We start from the raw sequence: 16,089 nt of genomic DNA, 5'->3' as shown, positions 1-16,089 counted from the left end.
AAAATCATAAAACATTTTGACAGACAAAAGTGACTCACTGACAGACGTGTAATGAAATATCCAGCTCTCATGAAACTGAACTGAATTTCTCAATTCAGAAATCCAAAAATATAATTTTGACTCGCCATAATTACGTTTGAGAAACGTTGAATTGTAATTACGGATGTGTGACCCTTCAAATGGTGAATCAGAGATATCTTGCACTTCATTTTAACTTGTCAAAATGTAATAAACAAGATCTTTAATTCTTTATTGTTTTTAATCTGTTATTCAGGTTTTTCAACCGTCTGATCGGAGCTAAGTGTTATTTTAGCCACTCCATGAATGTACTAAAGAACATTCATGGAGCTTCTTTAGAAAAGTAGACTGTGGTTGCTGACATTAGCATTGCTAACATCTGTGCTGCTGCTACATGATTAGCATTGAGATGCTATTTTAGGCTTGCTAGGCTAACTCCTTTGAGCACATCTTGAACACAACAATAGTTTTTTCCAGCAGCCAGTCAGATCATTTTTTGAAGCAGAAATTAACTCCCAAAACAAGAGAAGCAGTTTTGTCGTCCTTCGCTGTTAGCGGATGTTGCTTGTGCGCCAGATTTATGGGTGCACCAGAAACATACAAATACAAAAGTTCCAGCTGGAACCTTTGTATTTAAAAAGAAAAAAGTGATTGATATTGCGAGAAAAATGTTAACGCATTAACATCAATGTAGTTAATTAACCTAAATAAATGTGTTAAAATCCCTGTGCTACTTAAAACTGACGTATAAATTATGACATATGCTAACTATTTTAATAACGTGAAAATGTGGTCTAATGTTTACTGATAATAACTGTGGTTTAATAGTTATCAGCCTGATTTTTGAAGGTTTTGTTTAGAGTAAATTTGGTCCATCAGCTGTTTTTTGTCACAAACAACTTGATTCCTAATGATAGCTAAAACCTCACAAAGCAGTGGTGCCCAGACTCGGTCCTGGAGGGCCGGCATCCTGCTTGTTTTAGTTCTCTCGCTGGTTTAACACACCTGGATCAAATAATGGCTTGTTAGAGGCCTAAGAAGAACATTGACTTGCTGAAAAGGTTGTTATTACCACCAGGGAGAGAACAAAAACATGCAGGATGCCGGCCCTCCAGGACCAACTTTGGGCACTCCTGTCATAAAGGATGATGAATCTCTCCGTTCCTGTGTCAGGATTTCTTTCTTGTTTCCAAAGGACATGATTTTTAGGTATCTCTTGAGAGTCTTTTCAGGTCAGAAATATCTTTATTTGTCTTTAATCTTATTAATTTCTTCAACTACAAACTGAGTAGTATGAAAAATGAGTGAAATTTGGTTATTTATAGAAGTTTAAGCTTCAGCACAGTCCTGTTTACAGTGTTTACATTTGGGCCTCTTGAACGTTCAGTTCTTAGTTTTTTTATTCGTAAAATAATTGGTGGCACATATTTCTATCGGCCTTGCATAATTACCTCATTTGTTGACTGAATATTACCACATTCGAGCTCTTTTCACATAACAGCCCTATTTAAAAAGACAATAACTTTCTGGCAAGTGGGTGGACAGAGTTCAGCGTGCGAGCTTTTGTCCACCGTTGTGCACGTATGTGAGCATGCATACATGCGTGTTCAGGAACAGTCACCGCGCCAAGACATAATATTGACCATGGCTGCGTTCCCCGTTAAGGTTTTGCTCAGAGCAAATGATGCAGATTAGAAAAGTAGAAACACATTGAGCTGATAAGTTTGCCGTTTCTTGGTCTCACTTTACCTCAATTCTTTGTTTCTGAGTGTGTCCGTGTGCGGGCATGTGTGTCTGAAGGTTTAACTGTGGTTTTTATGCTTAGAGCGAGCTGCTAGCGAGGGTGTTTGGACTCTAAAGGTTTGACCATGAAGTGCGGTGCCAAGTCCCATCTGAATATACGTCTCAATAGCGAGGAACCCGTTCATTATAAACAGAAGCTCGTACTCCTGAGTGTGCATGTGTCCAGCTTATATCTGCCCACACAGAACTGAAGTAGCAGAGCTCCGGGATAAAATACTGGAACGAGCACAGCTGGAGCAAGATCACGACTTGTGCATATCGCGTATCTAAGGAAAACACAGCTACAGTTGGAGGCTTGTTTTAATGTGACTCCTCTTATGATTTCTACACTGCAAAAACACAAGATCTGACCAAGTAATTTTGATCTGTTTTCTAATGCAAATATATAGGTACACTTCAAAAAAGAAGTTACTTACAAGTAACTTACCAGCAAGATATTGAGGCTTGTTTTAAGTCAATTATTTCTGAAATGGGACGAATTATGCAAAAGTCACATTTTGCATGTTTAGGAAAAAAAAACACCCAGCTGGTGTTTTTTGGTGTCTGGAAAATGGACCGATTCAAAAGCTTCTGGAACATAACGTCACAAATCAGCACCGTTACCTAGCAACTCCAGCAAAGCCAAGCCTGTTACCTAGCAACCCACGCTGAGTTCCAGCATGTAGTGGGGACGGGGAGGAGGGCGGATGAGCAGCGCCACACAGACAGTGATTGACAGCACTAATACCCACCTCCTGGCTCTGACTGCATGTTCCTAGTTAGCACTGGGAGAACTGGGAAAAGGCAGAAGAGCTCATTTTTTCCACAGATTATCTGTCTCATAACATACTGTCACGACATGGTGACAGTTACACCAAATATGTGAGAAAATATTTTTTTAATAAAAGTTACATACTGCAACTTTAAGGGATTTATCACCTTAAAATAAAATAAAATACCTTCTCGGTAAGGTTTAGTGTTTTGCAGTGCTTCCTGTGAGATGAATCAGCTGTCACTGCCTTTGTCTTTCAGCGCTCTAGTTTTCCGATTCCCTCCCTTTGTTCCGCTCGGGGCCGTCCGATCACCTGAGGAGACTCGAACTGACGGCGACTCGTCTCCTCCGAGTCCTCCCCCTCCTCTGCTGCCTCCCTCCACTCCTGTCCCTGTCTTCTCTATTTTCCCATAACAAATAACAGTGGAGAATTCCCCTCGCCTCTCTCCTGGGGAATTTTCATTACCGCCCAGTCCCCTACCCAGAAGGACTCTCCGCCTTGAACTGTGCAACAGCTGTGGTGTGGACACACTCTTCCAAAACAGGCCCACTGTTCACAAACACCCACTGGGCTCAGGGTGGGACTCTGTGTCAACCTCCACGGCTCCGAACGCCAAGCTTCTCTAACATGTGACCCGCGGCGGGGTCGCTCTCCTGCAGAGAGGAACAGGCCTGACTCTTTACCTTTCCTGATATTACACCAACAATGAGGAGGGAAGGAAAATGAAATTGAATTTCAGTTTATTACAACTTTTGCTGTAGTAAAGTTTAAGTCGTTGTACTTTGGCAAACCTCTCAGTGGTTTTCCAGCCGGGTTTTGGAGCTGAGCTCGCTGTAAAGTAGTGTGTGTTATGACTCGATGTGAGCTGTGTGAGTGTAAATGTTTGTTAAATGTTGGGTCGGCCATCTGCTGCGGATTAGGATGGAGCGTGAACACCTTCTCAGGACGGAAACTGCCGACAACCAGAGATCTGGCTCAGCGGAAAACGTTTTGTATTGTCGACCTTTGACCCCAGAGTTGGATCGCTTGCGTTACGCACACAGAGGCAGAACTGATTTTACGGAAAGGCGAGAGTCACGACGTTTTACACCTCCATTAAAACAAAGTAAGCTTTTAAGAAACAGCGAATACAGAAGGGAAATGAATGGATGAAAGAGAAACATGGATGGATGGATGGATGGATGGATGGATGGATGGATGGATGGATGGATGGATGGATGGATGGATGGATGGATGGATGGATGGATGGATGGATGGATGGATGGATGGATGGATGGATGGACGGACGACAAGCAAAACTGATATGGAGTAATCAATTGTGATCCTGAAATATGATAGATAGATAGATTGTCATAAGGTGCGGTGTAGATGGTGAGGCAGAACGCTTGGAGACCCAGGTAGAGGTGAATAATGATGATTTATTGTAAAATAATCCAGAATGCAGAATAATCCAAATCTCTAGCAGCACTGCTGAGCGGAAGCTGAGGCCCATCACAGGTAGCAATAGAGAACACGAATGGACAAACCTGACACACGGCAGAACAGACGCCAAATGAGACGAGGAGCCGACAAAGACAGAGACACAACGGTGACACTAAATACACAGGAGGTAATTACGGGGACGAGAAACACCTGGGGACAATCGAGGGGAAGACAGGACAACATGGAAACTCAGAAACACAGAAACTCAAAATAAATAGACAGGAAAAACACGGAACATGAGATAGATAGATAGATGGATAGATAGATAGATAGATAGATAGATAGATAGATAGATAGATAGATAGATAGATAGATAGATAGATAGATAGATAGATAGATAGATAGATAGATAGATGGTTTCTGCATCCCTCAGCATGACCAAGGGTAAAATGCTTTTATCAAAGGCTGCAGCCGCCACCTGCTGCGACGCCCCACAGTCAAAATGCAAAGCAGCTTAAATTAAAACTCTCTTCATCTGAATAGATGAGAAGCTGCAGCGGAGATGCGTCGCCTCGCTCCCTGCCAGGCGACATCCATTTCCATGAGATCAGCAGATTGTAATTCGATGGCTGGAGGGCTTTTCGTCGAGGTGGCAGTGCGGTGTGTGTCTTGGCTTCTCCCAGGAAGCCCTCATAAATGTGTGCGTATCCGCGGGAGACGCTTCTATCTTCAGTCCTCCTCGGAAGAAGCGAGGAAAACTTGGCAGCGACGACACTGGAAGTCCCCAGCACTTGGCCGCGGCGTCGGGGACCGGGGCCAAGTGTGTGTTTACGAGCGTGTCCGTTCACATAGGAAACGGCCCATTTGAATGCACTGGAGGGGATGGGACGAGTGTGTGGGAGGTATTTCTGTTCATATACCAAGAAGGAGATGATTAGGGAGCAGACAAAGTTTGACCAGACTCATCCAGTCTGTTCCAGCCTTACATCACAGGGTCACAGATCATTTGGATACTTTAAGAAACTGTTCGCATAAGAATTATAAGTCTGTCATTCTTCCAGTCATTATTCCCTCATTTACTAAAACGCTTTTGAAAATCAGTGATGCTTGCTAGGTAACACCCTGGTTCACCTTAGCTGACATGTCTGTTTAAATAGAGCGCAGCCAAGGAACCTACAACTTTGTACATTTTGTCACGTTATAACAACAAATTTCAGGGTAATTTATTAGGATTTATTTTGCAACAGACCAACATAAAGTACTGCATAATCCTCAAGAGGGAAGGAAAGTGTTACATACATTGAATTTATTTTTTCTTTTTGCATAAAAAAAATCTGAAATTATAGCATGCCTTTACTCCTATACTGCCAAATAAAATTCATTTCAACCAGATGAAGTCAGATGTTAGCTTGCTAGAGAAAGCCTGTCACAATTAGCAATATTAGCTGAATAGATTTGAAAAGCTTGACCTGTGGCTGTGGCTGCAGAGAAATGGCTCACAGAGGTGAAAGACCAGTTGATGCCACATTTTGCAGCTTCTTTGAGTAATGAAACTCATCTAACATTTAACGTTCAGATAACATTTCCTGACCCTTTCCAGGACCGTCCGACAAACGTTAGTACATGACGAAACATCAGTAAATGTCTCAATGACGTTGCTTGTGGACGCGACACGATTGTTGGCCAAAACAAAATGCCATTAAAATTTCCAGGTAACGCTGCTGGTACCAGTTCCACTGAAGATTATTTCACTAAAAATATTGGGAAAATATCTTGCTAAGTGAAGTAATCTGCCAGTAGATCCAGTAGTTTTTCATCAATATTAATTGATTACTGACATAAAGCAAGCTCATATTTCTTGCTGAAAAGTTGTGTCCTATTTCAAGTGTACTAAGATATTTGTACTAGAAACTAGACCCAAACTTCTTGGTAAGATTTTGCGTTTTTGTAAAATGATCTCTACTTTAGTATATTTTTACATAAGTATAATTTCCTGTGCCACTTTGTGTGCGAAACCTGATGAAGTTTGTGGCTGCAGCATGACGTCGTAATGTATGCGAATGTGAAGTGAAACATTCTTTAGGCCCTCCGCTCTGCTTTTGGGCGACCATAACAGAGACACATATTGGGCTGCTTGTACAGCGCGCTTTCAGAAGCCAGTGGGAGGTGCAGAGCTGCGCTGAAATGGTTTATTTGCTTCAGAGACACCTGGCCTGAGCGGAGAAGTTTGAAATACTATAAGCCTGCTGCTTCTGACCTCCCTGCCCCCTCCTCCTGCCGCTCTCCTTCTGCACCGGACTGTTTTGCTCCTTGTCCCCCCCACCCGTCCCGTCTGTCCACATTCCATCCGCCAGGATACCTCTCCATCCTGTCCCAGAGGAGTGTGTCCGCCCTTCACTCTCTCTGTGTGTGTGTGTGTCTGTGTTGAAGGAGGTGGCCCACAGGCCTCGCCTCTGGTCACTTTATTAAAGTGTGTTTTAATTTACTCGTAAGCTCCTGCGAGTCCCAGCATTCTGATACACACACATACACACACACACACACACACTCACACACACACTCACAGCGGCCCCTCCTGAGACATGGCTTATTAACTCTGCTCCTGTCTGTCACACTGTTAAGGGCTTGGGGGGCAGCATGGTAGCAGCTAGGAGCAGAAAAACATATTCTTTAAAATGTCTTCTCTTTTTATGCTAATATTAATTATATTGATGATTTTTACTTAGATTCATGCGGGTAAAATCTGCAGGATTTGACCCTCAGCATCAGTTCTGCGTTTGTTTTCCCAACAATTAACATGGTGATAATTGGTTCAGGGTAGATTTCTGTAGATTTCTCCTTGTGCATGTGTGGGTTCTCTCCAGGTATTCTTCCTCCCACAATCCAAAAACATCCGTACATTTGAAATTTAAACATTTGTTTTGATTTTTTTTAGAGTTTGATTATGCATTCACACATTCCCAAACAAACTGGACTAGAATCTGATTTAAGTGAACTAAACTGGGCTGGTGTGAAATCACCCTTAGTGTCAATTTACACTTTGGCTTTTCCGACACCCATAGATTAACCTCAGCCACACTTCTTGTTAAATTGCCCTTAAAACTTTACTATATATATATATATATATAAAATACTTTCTTTTTTTTTTTCTGCTAATTTTCCCAAAAAAGATGTTTTTGACTCCCTTAAATTCACTCCTTTTTATGTAGTTGTTTAAATCAGCACCCAGACATCCGTACATCTCTATCTCCACCTCCTTGCGTTATTTATGAGTCCCCTCTACCTGCACATTATTCTCAGAGCTCTCCCTGTATCACCGTATTAAATATGAAGGGGATTCTGTCTCTGTCGAAGGCAGAGGAGTCGTGTCGGGCTGTCCTCGGGTCGTTGTGTGTGATGCTAGCGCCTCGGGCCCTCACCCCGGTCTCACAGAAGAGCCTCCGGGGCAAGAGCCAGAGGGGATTTTCTGTATACATTTACAGCTGTGTGCATGTGAGAGTGTGACACATTGTTTCTCTCTCCCTTGGACCTAAGCGGCGTATAATTCGATGCATACAGGGAACGGTTGTTATGTGTTTGCGAACGTATGTGGGCCTGTCACCATATTGGTGGTGAATCCAGAGGAACTCGGCTGCCCTGCTCTGCATGTGTCACTGGTGAAAAATGTATTAAGACTCTGGAAGTACCAGCTGGGAGAAGAAAGGAGCAGAGCGAGGGAGACGGGGGAGGCAGGTGGGAGGGAATCAGGGAGTAAGGGGCACAGCTGTAGGGGATTAATGCCCAGAGTGGAGAAGCTGGAGCCCAGGAATGTTCCCCAGCGCCCCCTCAACAGGGAGGCCAGGAGGGAGTGGAAAGAAAGACAGGCCACAGGGATCAGATGTGTCTTCTGCTGCACAATCTCTGTGGATGTTTGCTAGAGAGGAGGACCAGATGGCATTTCGTCCAGATCCACCGTCCTTCAAAACATTTACAGCCTTTAAACCATTTCATGGAGCTCGATTTCTTTCTTTCTCTGAGTTCAGTCGAAATTTTTGAGACTTTTTCTCCCAAATCTGACTGTGAAAGAGGAATGATTGTAGAAATGATTAAACATGACATACCGATGTCTTATGTCTTATCTTTAACAGGCTGTACTATGTTTTCCAGGCACAAGCTGCCATTTTTGTAGCACAATCAAGTAACTATGTTAACTTTGCCTTAGCTTCCTTAGGTGAAGGTAAAGTGAAGAAGTTTTACCTTCATCCGGTTCAAATTCTGTAAAAAATAAACTATTTGTATCCAATTTTGGTATCCAATTGGTTAATTGGATGCCAAAAACTTTGCTTCACTTTAGCTTCCTAGCTAATCTGGAAGATGAAGCTTAGCTTATCTTTAAATATACTAGAGTATATTTGCAGACAAGGAAGTTTTTTTAATCTTAAATCCAAAACAATAATACCTAACTACTAGAGAAATTTAGATTAACTCTACCAGATTCTTCCTAGAAGAGTCCAACCATGTTAGAGGTTTGATGACTTCTGGATGAATGTTTCTGCTTGCTAAGAGACATTTGTAAATTTTCTGAGCTTGTATTGACCATAAAATTTAAAATTAACTAATTTATTTATTTCTTTTTTTTGTTTGCAAACCGGTTGAACAAATTAGAATATTATTGAAAGGCCCATTAATTTCAGGAACTTTTAAAATTTATTTAACACAGATGGATGTTCGAAAGTTTTTGCTTATGTTGATTATGGTGATTTTCCACTTGCAGGTGATAAAAACATGATATTTAAAATTTGAATATTACATCAGAGCATTTACTGTATCACTTATCATTTAATGTGATAAATTTCTTGTCATAATAATAATATTGATTTATTGTTGTCACAACAAAATTGCCCATATTGTCAGGATTGTTAGTTCAGTGAAAGCATCAATAAATTTGAAAATATGACTAAATGTAGTTACAATTTGCCATTTAATCATATAAGTCCAACCTTTTTTTGTGTCCTAAAGAAGCATATTTAATACCAAGTTAGAGGTTGTTTTAGCTTATAAATTAGCTTCACTGGAACCGATATTCTAATTTACTGAATATGACTGTAAATGTTGGACAAAATAAATCACAGAAAACCTAGAATTAATTTGACATTTATGTCTGCGATGAATAATAGTAAATTTGTACTTCTAGTCACTTTTGTTATTGCAATAGTACCACAAGATATTGTAATAAAACTTTAAGTTCATATCATTCACTCTTAAATACAGAAAGTAAAACAGAAAGTATACTAAATGAAACGTATGTTTAGTACCTGTGCGTATGTTGTTTTAGCTGATAAATAAGTTAGCTGTATGATTGAAAGTGTGGTACAGATTAAATAACTGAAAACCTAGAATTAATTTGACAGTTTTGTCCAGGAAGATGCCTCCCTCTATCCGGCCCTGTGTGCTGCTGAAACTGCAGTCATGCACTGAAAGCAGCATTTATCTAAGTGTTTCTTTACATGTTTTTTTTTTTGAGTGTGTGAGTTTGGGCTGTTATTGGGTTGCTGCTGAAGTGCTTTCCTCCTCCATTAATGCCTCACAGCAGTCACTTCTTTGTCTGGTTATGCGTCCCGTCACTCCATCCGGCTCCCCGGCGTTGACAGTCGTCAGCGGCAACCTGCTCATTTGCCCTGGACGTGTTCGATGGGGCTGCACTGATCCCCCCTGACGACCCTGAAGATGTGACCGCCGCATCTTCAGGGCCACGCTACAGGACGGGATGGAGCGCCTGTCGTCGTGACAATAACCCGTCCGTCCATCTGTCTGCTTGCTCAGCCGTGTCTCCCTGCCTCCCATTTGGAAACCACTCCACCTGGTTCGGACGATTACCTCACGCGCGCTCGTCTCCTTTTCGCTGCCTTAACTCTTCTTCCACCCACTTGAGTTGTGATGGGCTAAAAGGGATGCTTCAGCCTCCGCCTGGACTCTGCACTGTTATTAGATGCTCAGAGGTTTGTTGACAGCCCATAAAACAGCCGCGGCGTCTCATTGTGTCTCCCCCTCCACCTTGAGGGAACCTAACAGAAGCCTGGGCATTGGGCCCGTTTCAATCCGTCCCGTCTGATGACGGCTTCGTTCACTCAGCAGGAAGGGAAGCTGGTGTTCCCCGCCCTGTGGACCTTGCCCTGCCTCAGAGTACCTGCTCAGACAGTCTTCTCCATCTGCTGCAGGGTGGGGTGCAAACTGGGTCTTCCAAGGATGCAGGTCTGAACCCGTCACCTCGCAGCGACTGACGCTAATGTTAGCAATCAGTTTTCTTTTACCTCCAGACAAACATTTCTTCACATTTTTAATTCACCTCTTCAATTTTTATATATTCTAGCTGCGTTTCCATTAAGCATAACCAGGGTTTCCCCAGAAAACTTGATAATCCCAGTGGTGTTGGTAGTCATGCAGCGGTCCGCCATGTTTTTGAGTTTTGAGACAGGAAATCTGAAAATTTGACCTGATAATACCTAAGCACCAACTAAAACATCTAAAAAGGCAGATAAAAAATAAAATTTTAAATAAATATAATTTTTTTACACTTCAGTTGTTGCAACCTAATCAAAGTGTCCAAAATGTTTTGGTCTTTTATCCATGACATGTCACTTTATGCCCTGAAGTTGCTAGTGTGAGGACTGGTAAAGACAGGATGTGGTTACAGAGTTTCTGTGAATAAAAAGACAAACCCGACCTCAGTCTTCCTAAAAGACTTCCAAAGAGACACTATCACTGTTACGACTGTATAAATAAACCTAGAATTATTAACAAGCAATGCTTAGCCTGGTGGGGGTGCAAGTACAGCCTGTTGGCCCGCCAGGCTTATGATACACTGGGGGAAATCCTGACAAAGTTATGCAAATTGAAATTACAAAATAAATTTGCTTAATACAAACATGACAATTTTGAAAAAACGCATTTTTTGATAAAGAGTTTTTGCACTAGGATGTTTTCCAGCCTTTTCAAAATACATGTATTTTGCAAAACTGCAATGGAAACACTTTTATTGTATCAGTTGTTATAAAAATGCGGTATATCAAAAATGACTTTAAACAAATCTGACTTTGGAATTTAACACCTTTTAATTTGGTCATCACAACATGGCTCCTCTATTAACCCTTTAAGGTTTTTACCGGTGCTGCACTGACAAGTAGCTCCTCTAACGAGCTCAGCTGATGATACGCAGTTCCACCAGGTGTTTGCTAATTGCTTCAGGCTAGTCTGTAGGAGCTGAGTGGGGGAATCACAGGGGAGAACTGTTCTTTGCCATTAGCACTGGGAGAAGGAAGAGGAGCTAAATTATTTTACAGATTATCTGTCTCATGTTATACAATGACAACATAGTGACAGTTTTAAAGGGGCAGCATTACGTAAAATAAACTTTTTGAGCTTTACATCATATTATAATATTCTTCTGGCGTAAAAAAGTGAAATATATATATATGTGTACACACATGCATAAAATGAGTGAAAATGTTGATTTCTTACACCAGGTTTGAAGTTATGCTAAAATTATTAAGGCGGTTGATTTGTATTTTTGTGTTTTCACAAATGAAATCTTTAGTTTGTGTCTTTTGATGTCTTTCTTGTATTGTTGGTAAAAGCATGATTTTATTGTAATGTTTGTGGTGTGGACCCCAGGCAGAATAGTCTCTGCTATGGTAGAGACTAATGGGTATCCTTAAATAAGCAAAATAAACAAATAAAACATGGCAACCCCAGTTTTTTTTTAACACTGACCTGAAATCTCAGCAATTAACCTTAATTGCAGGGGAAAGTTTAAACATCTGTTTTTATTCACCAATTTTTATTGGCATGAGTCACCCTCCATGCTGCTGCCTTCTGCTTTCAGCATCCAACACTTAAAAAAGGCATAAGAGAACAACACAAAAATCTGAATAAATGCTAAAAAAGAAAACCAACAAAAAAAACCTTTATCAGTACATTGAGGAGCTTTCTATTGTAAATTTAAACTCACAAACAATCAAAGAATAACAAGCTCTTAAATCTCAGCTCTGGTTTTGTTGGGCTGATTGTTAAGGTGACATGCACCTGAGTGTGAAGAGGTAAACTGGAGCTCAGATGTTTTCATGTCAGTTCTGCAGGTGCCACACAAAAGTTTAAAATTACTTAACATTAACCAGCAGCGTCGTAAGTTCTCCATCTCCCATTGTGCAGATGGCAGCAGCCTGTGTGGCCTGATAAACTGTTAATGGTTTAAAGAGGAATCCGTTATTACTTCCCCCATGTAGGGGAAGACCGAAGTGGTCCGCTTTTTTTGATTTTGTCGAGTTTGTGCATATCTGAGGCCGTTTATGTTCTGCAGATCCAGAACATTTAATCATTACGTGCCACAGTTCTTGATGTTCCTGCATGACTTTGGCTGCAGGATGTCACTGTGACCTGGAGATCACGAATGAGTGATGAATAAAGATAGAGTGATAGATTTTTAATTAATAAAATGGGATCCGAACTAAATACAACATGCATGAAAAGGTTTGGACAAACCTATTGTAAAAATTTTTCTTTTTGTTAATGTTTATGATCAAAGCTGTATGTAGCAACACTAGCTTTTTAATTACCCTTAAGAAGAGAGAAAGATTGTTCATATTGAGGTACATTTGGTGTTTGAACTGTGAAATTAGGCAGCTCTAAGCGTTTTAAGCTATTTCCTGGCTGTTGTGGACCCCCACGCTTTTTATTTGATTGGTTTATCTTTAAACGTTTTGTCTCAAATAAACCTTTTATGAATCATTCATTTATAAAAAAAAATCTGTGATCAGTGCACAATAAGTCACTGTATTTCTTACACTGTGTTACACTGTATTACGATTTTTACTCCATAAGGATTTGATGACGAAAAGCATTGCTAATTTTCTTTTTGTTACAAATGTAAAACTGTGCTTGAAGTGGTACAATTATCCAATTCAGCTTTAATCAGCCAAAGTTCTTTAAAATTTGACCCAGAGAAATGTAGTTCAGATTCCTTGAAAATGTGAAACATATCTTTACTTTAGCAACAGATTAGCAGTTGTAAACCTATTTTTCCCCACCGTCCTTTATGTCACAATTTGTTTTCTCTCCTTAAAATGCTGCGACTTGAGCAACTTTAATATTTTCCTCAATGCTGTTTAGACGTCTTGCTGACATTTGCTGTGTTTCCATTATAAATGTATGCAAAACTTTCTCAATAATCTGCTAATGTTGGCATAACACAATTTTTGAATTTTGTTTTATCCATTAAATAAGAAACGCGATTACATATGAAAAAGTTTGTTTCCACGCAATAATCACGCTGTGCCATCATCCTCGAGCTACTTCCTGTCTTCTTCTTCTTCATCTTTTTCTCCAGTTATAACTTCTGGTTGTTGATCATGTGATTCGTATGATGGGGAAAAGTGTTTCAACAGCAGCTCTGATACAGCCAAAAAATCCCCTCATAGAAACTTTTCATCAAAAAACGTGAGTGTTTCTAAATTGGTGTGTTTCCATTAAGCAAATTTATTTTTGTAATTCCAGTTTGTGGAATTATATAGTCAGTGGAAACACAACTTTTGACTAGATAGATAGATTTCACCTCTACTAGAAAAATCATCACTTATCTCCTAATGCCTTTATCCTACACATGAAACTACAAAATTGTAATTACTGGCAAAAAGTCAATTTTAGGGGTTTTTTTGCAGAAAGGAATCATTAGTTTTAGTCATAGAGTCTCGTATCTGAAGCATCTGGCAAGTGTTTTACTTGAATATGATCCAAGACATTTTTGTAGAGAAGCAGAAACAAACAAGGAAAGACAGAAAAAAATGGAAATGATCTTTAGGGGAGAAGGTGAAAGTAGACAAATCGCTGAACCATCAGTGCCAGGAACTGAGGCGAAGGTGGAGGTAACGCACAGAAAGACGAGCAAAAACATTAAAGGAAGTACAGAAGTGAAAAGGAGGAGAGCAGCTGGAGGCTGGGTGGAGTGTTTTTAGGTGTCTGGCTGTAACAGCCCGAGTCTCTCCCCCGACACCTCCACAACTTATCATTCCTCCGCATTCCTGCACAGGGACACTCCCCTGCCCACTGACACTGCACTCTGTGTGTGTGTGTGTGTAGGGGCGTGTGTGTGTATGTTCTGTTTTAAGTGAAAGGGCACGTTGGCCTCCCTCTCCCAGGACATCTGCCTGCAGAAACAGGGCTTGTGTTCGACATGTTTATGTATGTTTGTGTGTCAGGGAAAGTGGAAAGAAAAGAATAAAGAGAGAAAAATTGTAAGCAAGAAAGATGTGAAATATATTAATTTTCTTCGTAGACAAAATAGAATTTTACATTTGGAAGAAACAAACATGTCAAATAAAAGTGTGGCTGTTTTACTAATGTAAAAAATGCAATTATTACAATATCAGACGGAAGGAAGGAAAAGAAGAAAGATGCACAATGTATTCATTGTACATTCAATTTATTACAATATTAAGAAAGAAAGAATGGAGGAAGAAAGCAAAGAACAAAGGAAGAAGAAGAAAGAAAGAAGGAAATAAAGACAGATAGATATTCAGAAAGAAAGGAAGGACAAAGTAAGATAAAGGAAGAAAGATAGAAAAACAGAGAGAAAGACAGACGGATAGACAGAGAGAAAGAGGGAGAGAAGCAGCAGTGTGAGCGTGTGACAGATCCAGTTGTTTCCCTCCTCCACCGGGTCCAGCGGGACGTTAGGTTGTGGTGAGGAGAACAGAAAACATCTCAGGGATTTCCTGCCATTCAAAGCCGGCCCTGAGTCCCCGCTCGTCTCCACCCTCGCATGGCGTCCACCTCCTCACAAGCTCTTGAAGTGAGAGGTGTGGCTGCAAACGCTTCTTTAATTTGTTAGGGCATCCAATCTGTGTGTGTGTGTGTGTGGGCATGTGTGTGCCTTTGGGTGTGTGTGTCTTTCAGGTCAGAGGAAGCTGTGTGTGAACTCCCGCTGATTACAGCAGAAAGGATGCATGTTATTACAGCAGCTTTGTGGACAATGTCGTGCGGCGACAAAGATGGAACAACAGCCAACTTCCCTCTTTGTCAGAGGACTCGTATGTGTAACGTGTTTCTTAAAACTGACTTCATGTTCGAGAAATTCTTAGTCAGATTGAGGAGAAAAAAGTTCTGACTAATTCATTGATAGGTTCCGTTGAACTTTTGGTCATGTTTCTGTACATCTTCCAAGAAGTAAATCCATAAATATATATTTAGTAAGGAATAAATGACTAATTAGAAACTTTACTGTAATGCAACTTACCCTCAAGAGCAGGTATGTGGCGATGGTGGAGAGGAAACTCTCCTTTTAAATGGCAACAAACCTCCAGCATGGCTTTCTCAAAGAGTGGGGGGCGCCAGAGATCTGCAGTACAGAAACAACACTGGATATACTGTTTCCCAGTGGTTTCTTTCAAGATAACGAGTTAATTTCCAGATGGTTTTCTAGAAATAATGAGTTAATTTCCACATATACTTTTTCCAGATGCTTCTCTTGAGATAAGGAGTTCATTTCCAGATGGTTTTCTCAAAATAACAAATCCACATGAAGGATGGATTTGTTATTGATAGTTTAACACTATCATTAACATCTGTCATCTTGCGATCTTGAGAAAACAAAGTTTGCTTTATCGAGATTAACTCGTTCTCTCAAGAAAACCAAGTATATGTGGAAAATGTCTGCTCTGGGCTTCCGTACTTCAGGGGATTGTAACAACAAAAAAAAAAGAAAAAGTAACTGCGGATAATAACCCACTCCTCCCGACCCCACTAGGGACAAGGGTGTGCAGAAAATGGATGGATGGATAATAACCCACTTCACCGGCCTATAACGCGTCCATTCATCCAGCCACTGGGGGCGCTGTTACAAAAGTACTGGCTCTGCATGGCTTGAGCGGACCTGTCTGGATTTTACTCAAAACTTGATGAAAAGTTGATATGGCGTTACCAAATTCAGCGGTGAGTTGCTTGATATTCAGGTTGTTTGGATCCTTTTGTGGAGGGTTGTTAATTTTACCGTTAGGATTAGTTTTTTGTCTGTTATACCGCTACAACGTTCGCGGTACAGAACTCCATAGTGGAATTATGTTAT

At 40.7% G+C, this 16,089-nt stretch overlaps 1 protein-coding gene across 4 annotated transcripts in view; it reads left to right on the top strand.

Annotated features, from left to right (window-relative positions):
• Nucleotides 1-16,089, top strand: part of bnc2 (basonuclin zinc finger protein 2) — a 221,528-nt gene that overhangs the window by 30,544 nt on the left and 174,895 nt on the right. The window contains exon 1 of one of the 4 annotated variants that reach the window (XM_028016677.1): nucleotides 15,758-15,956. The exons of 1 other annotated variant lie outside the window; for it this stretch is intronic. In XM_028016677.1, coding sequence (XP_027872478.1) covers nucleotides 15,936-15,956 — 21 coding nt within the window. In that variant the 5' untranslated portion in view covers nucleotides 15,758-15,935. Of the gene's footprint in view, nucleotides 1-15,757; nucleotides 15,957-16,089 lie in introns of those variants that run through there. 2 more of the 4 variants (XM_028016673.1, XM_028016676.1) reach the window with 2 other exon arrangements.

This window comes from Xiphophorus couchianus, chromosome 5 (genome assembly GCF_001444195.1).
Source record: "Xiphophorus couchianus chromosome 5, X_couchianus-1.0, whole genome shotgun sequence".
Taxonomy (NCBI): Eukaryota; Metazoa; Chordata; class Actinopteri; order Cyprinodontiformes; family Poeciliidae; genus Xiphophorus; species Xiphophorus couchianus.
The sequence above is the reverse complement of the archived record's forward strand: the minus strand, read 5'-3'. Positions and strand labels throughout refer to the sequence as shown.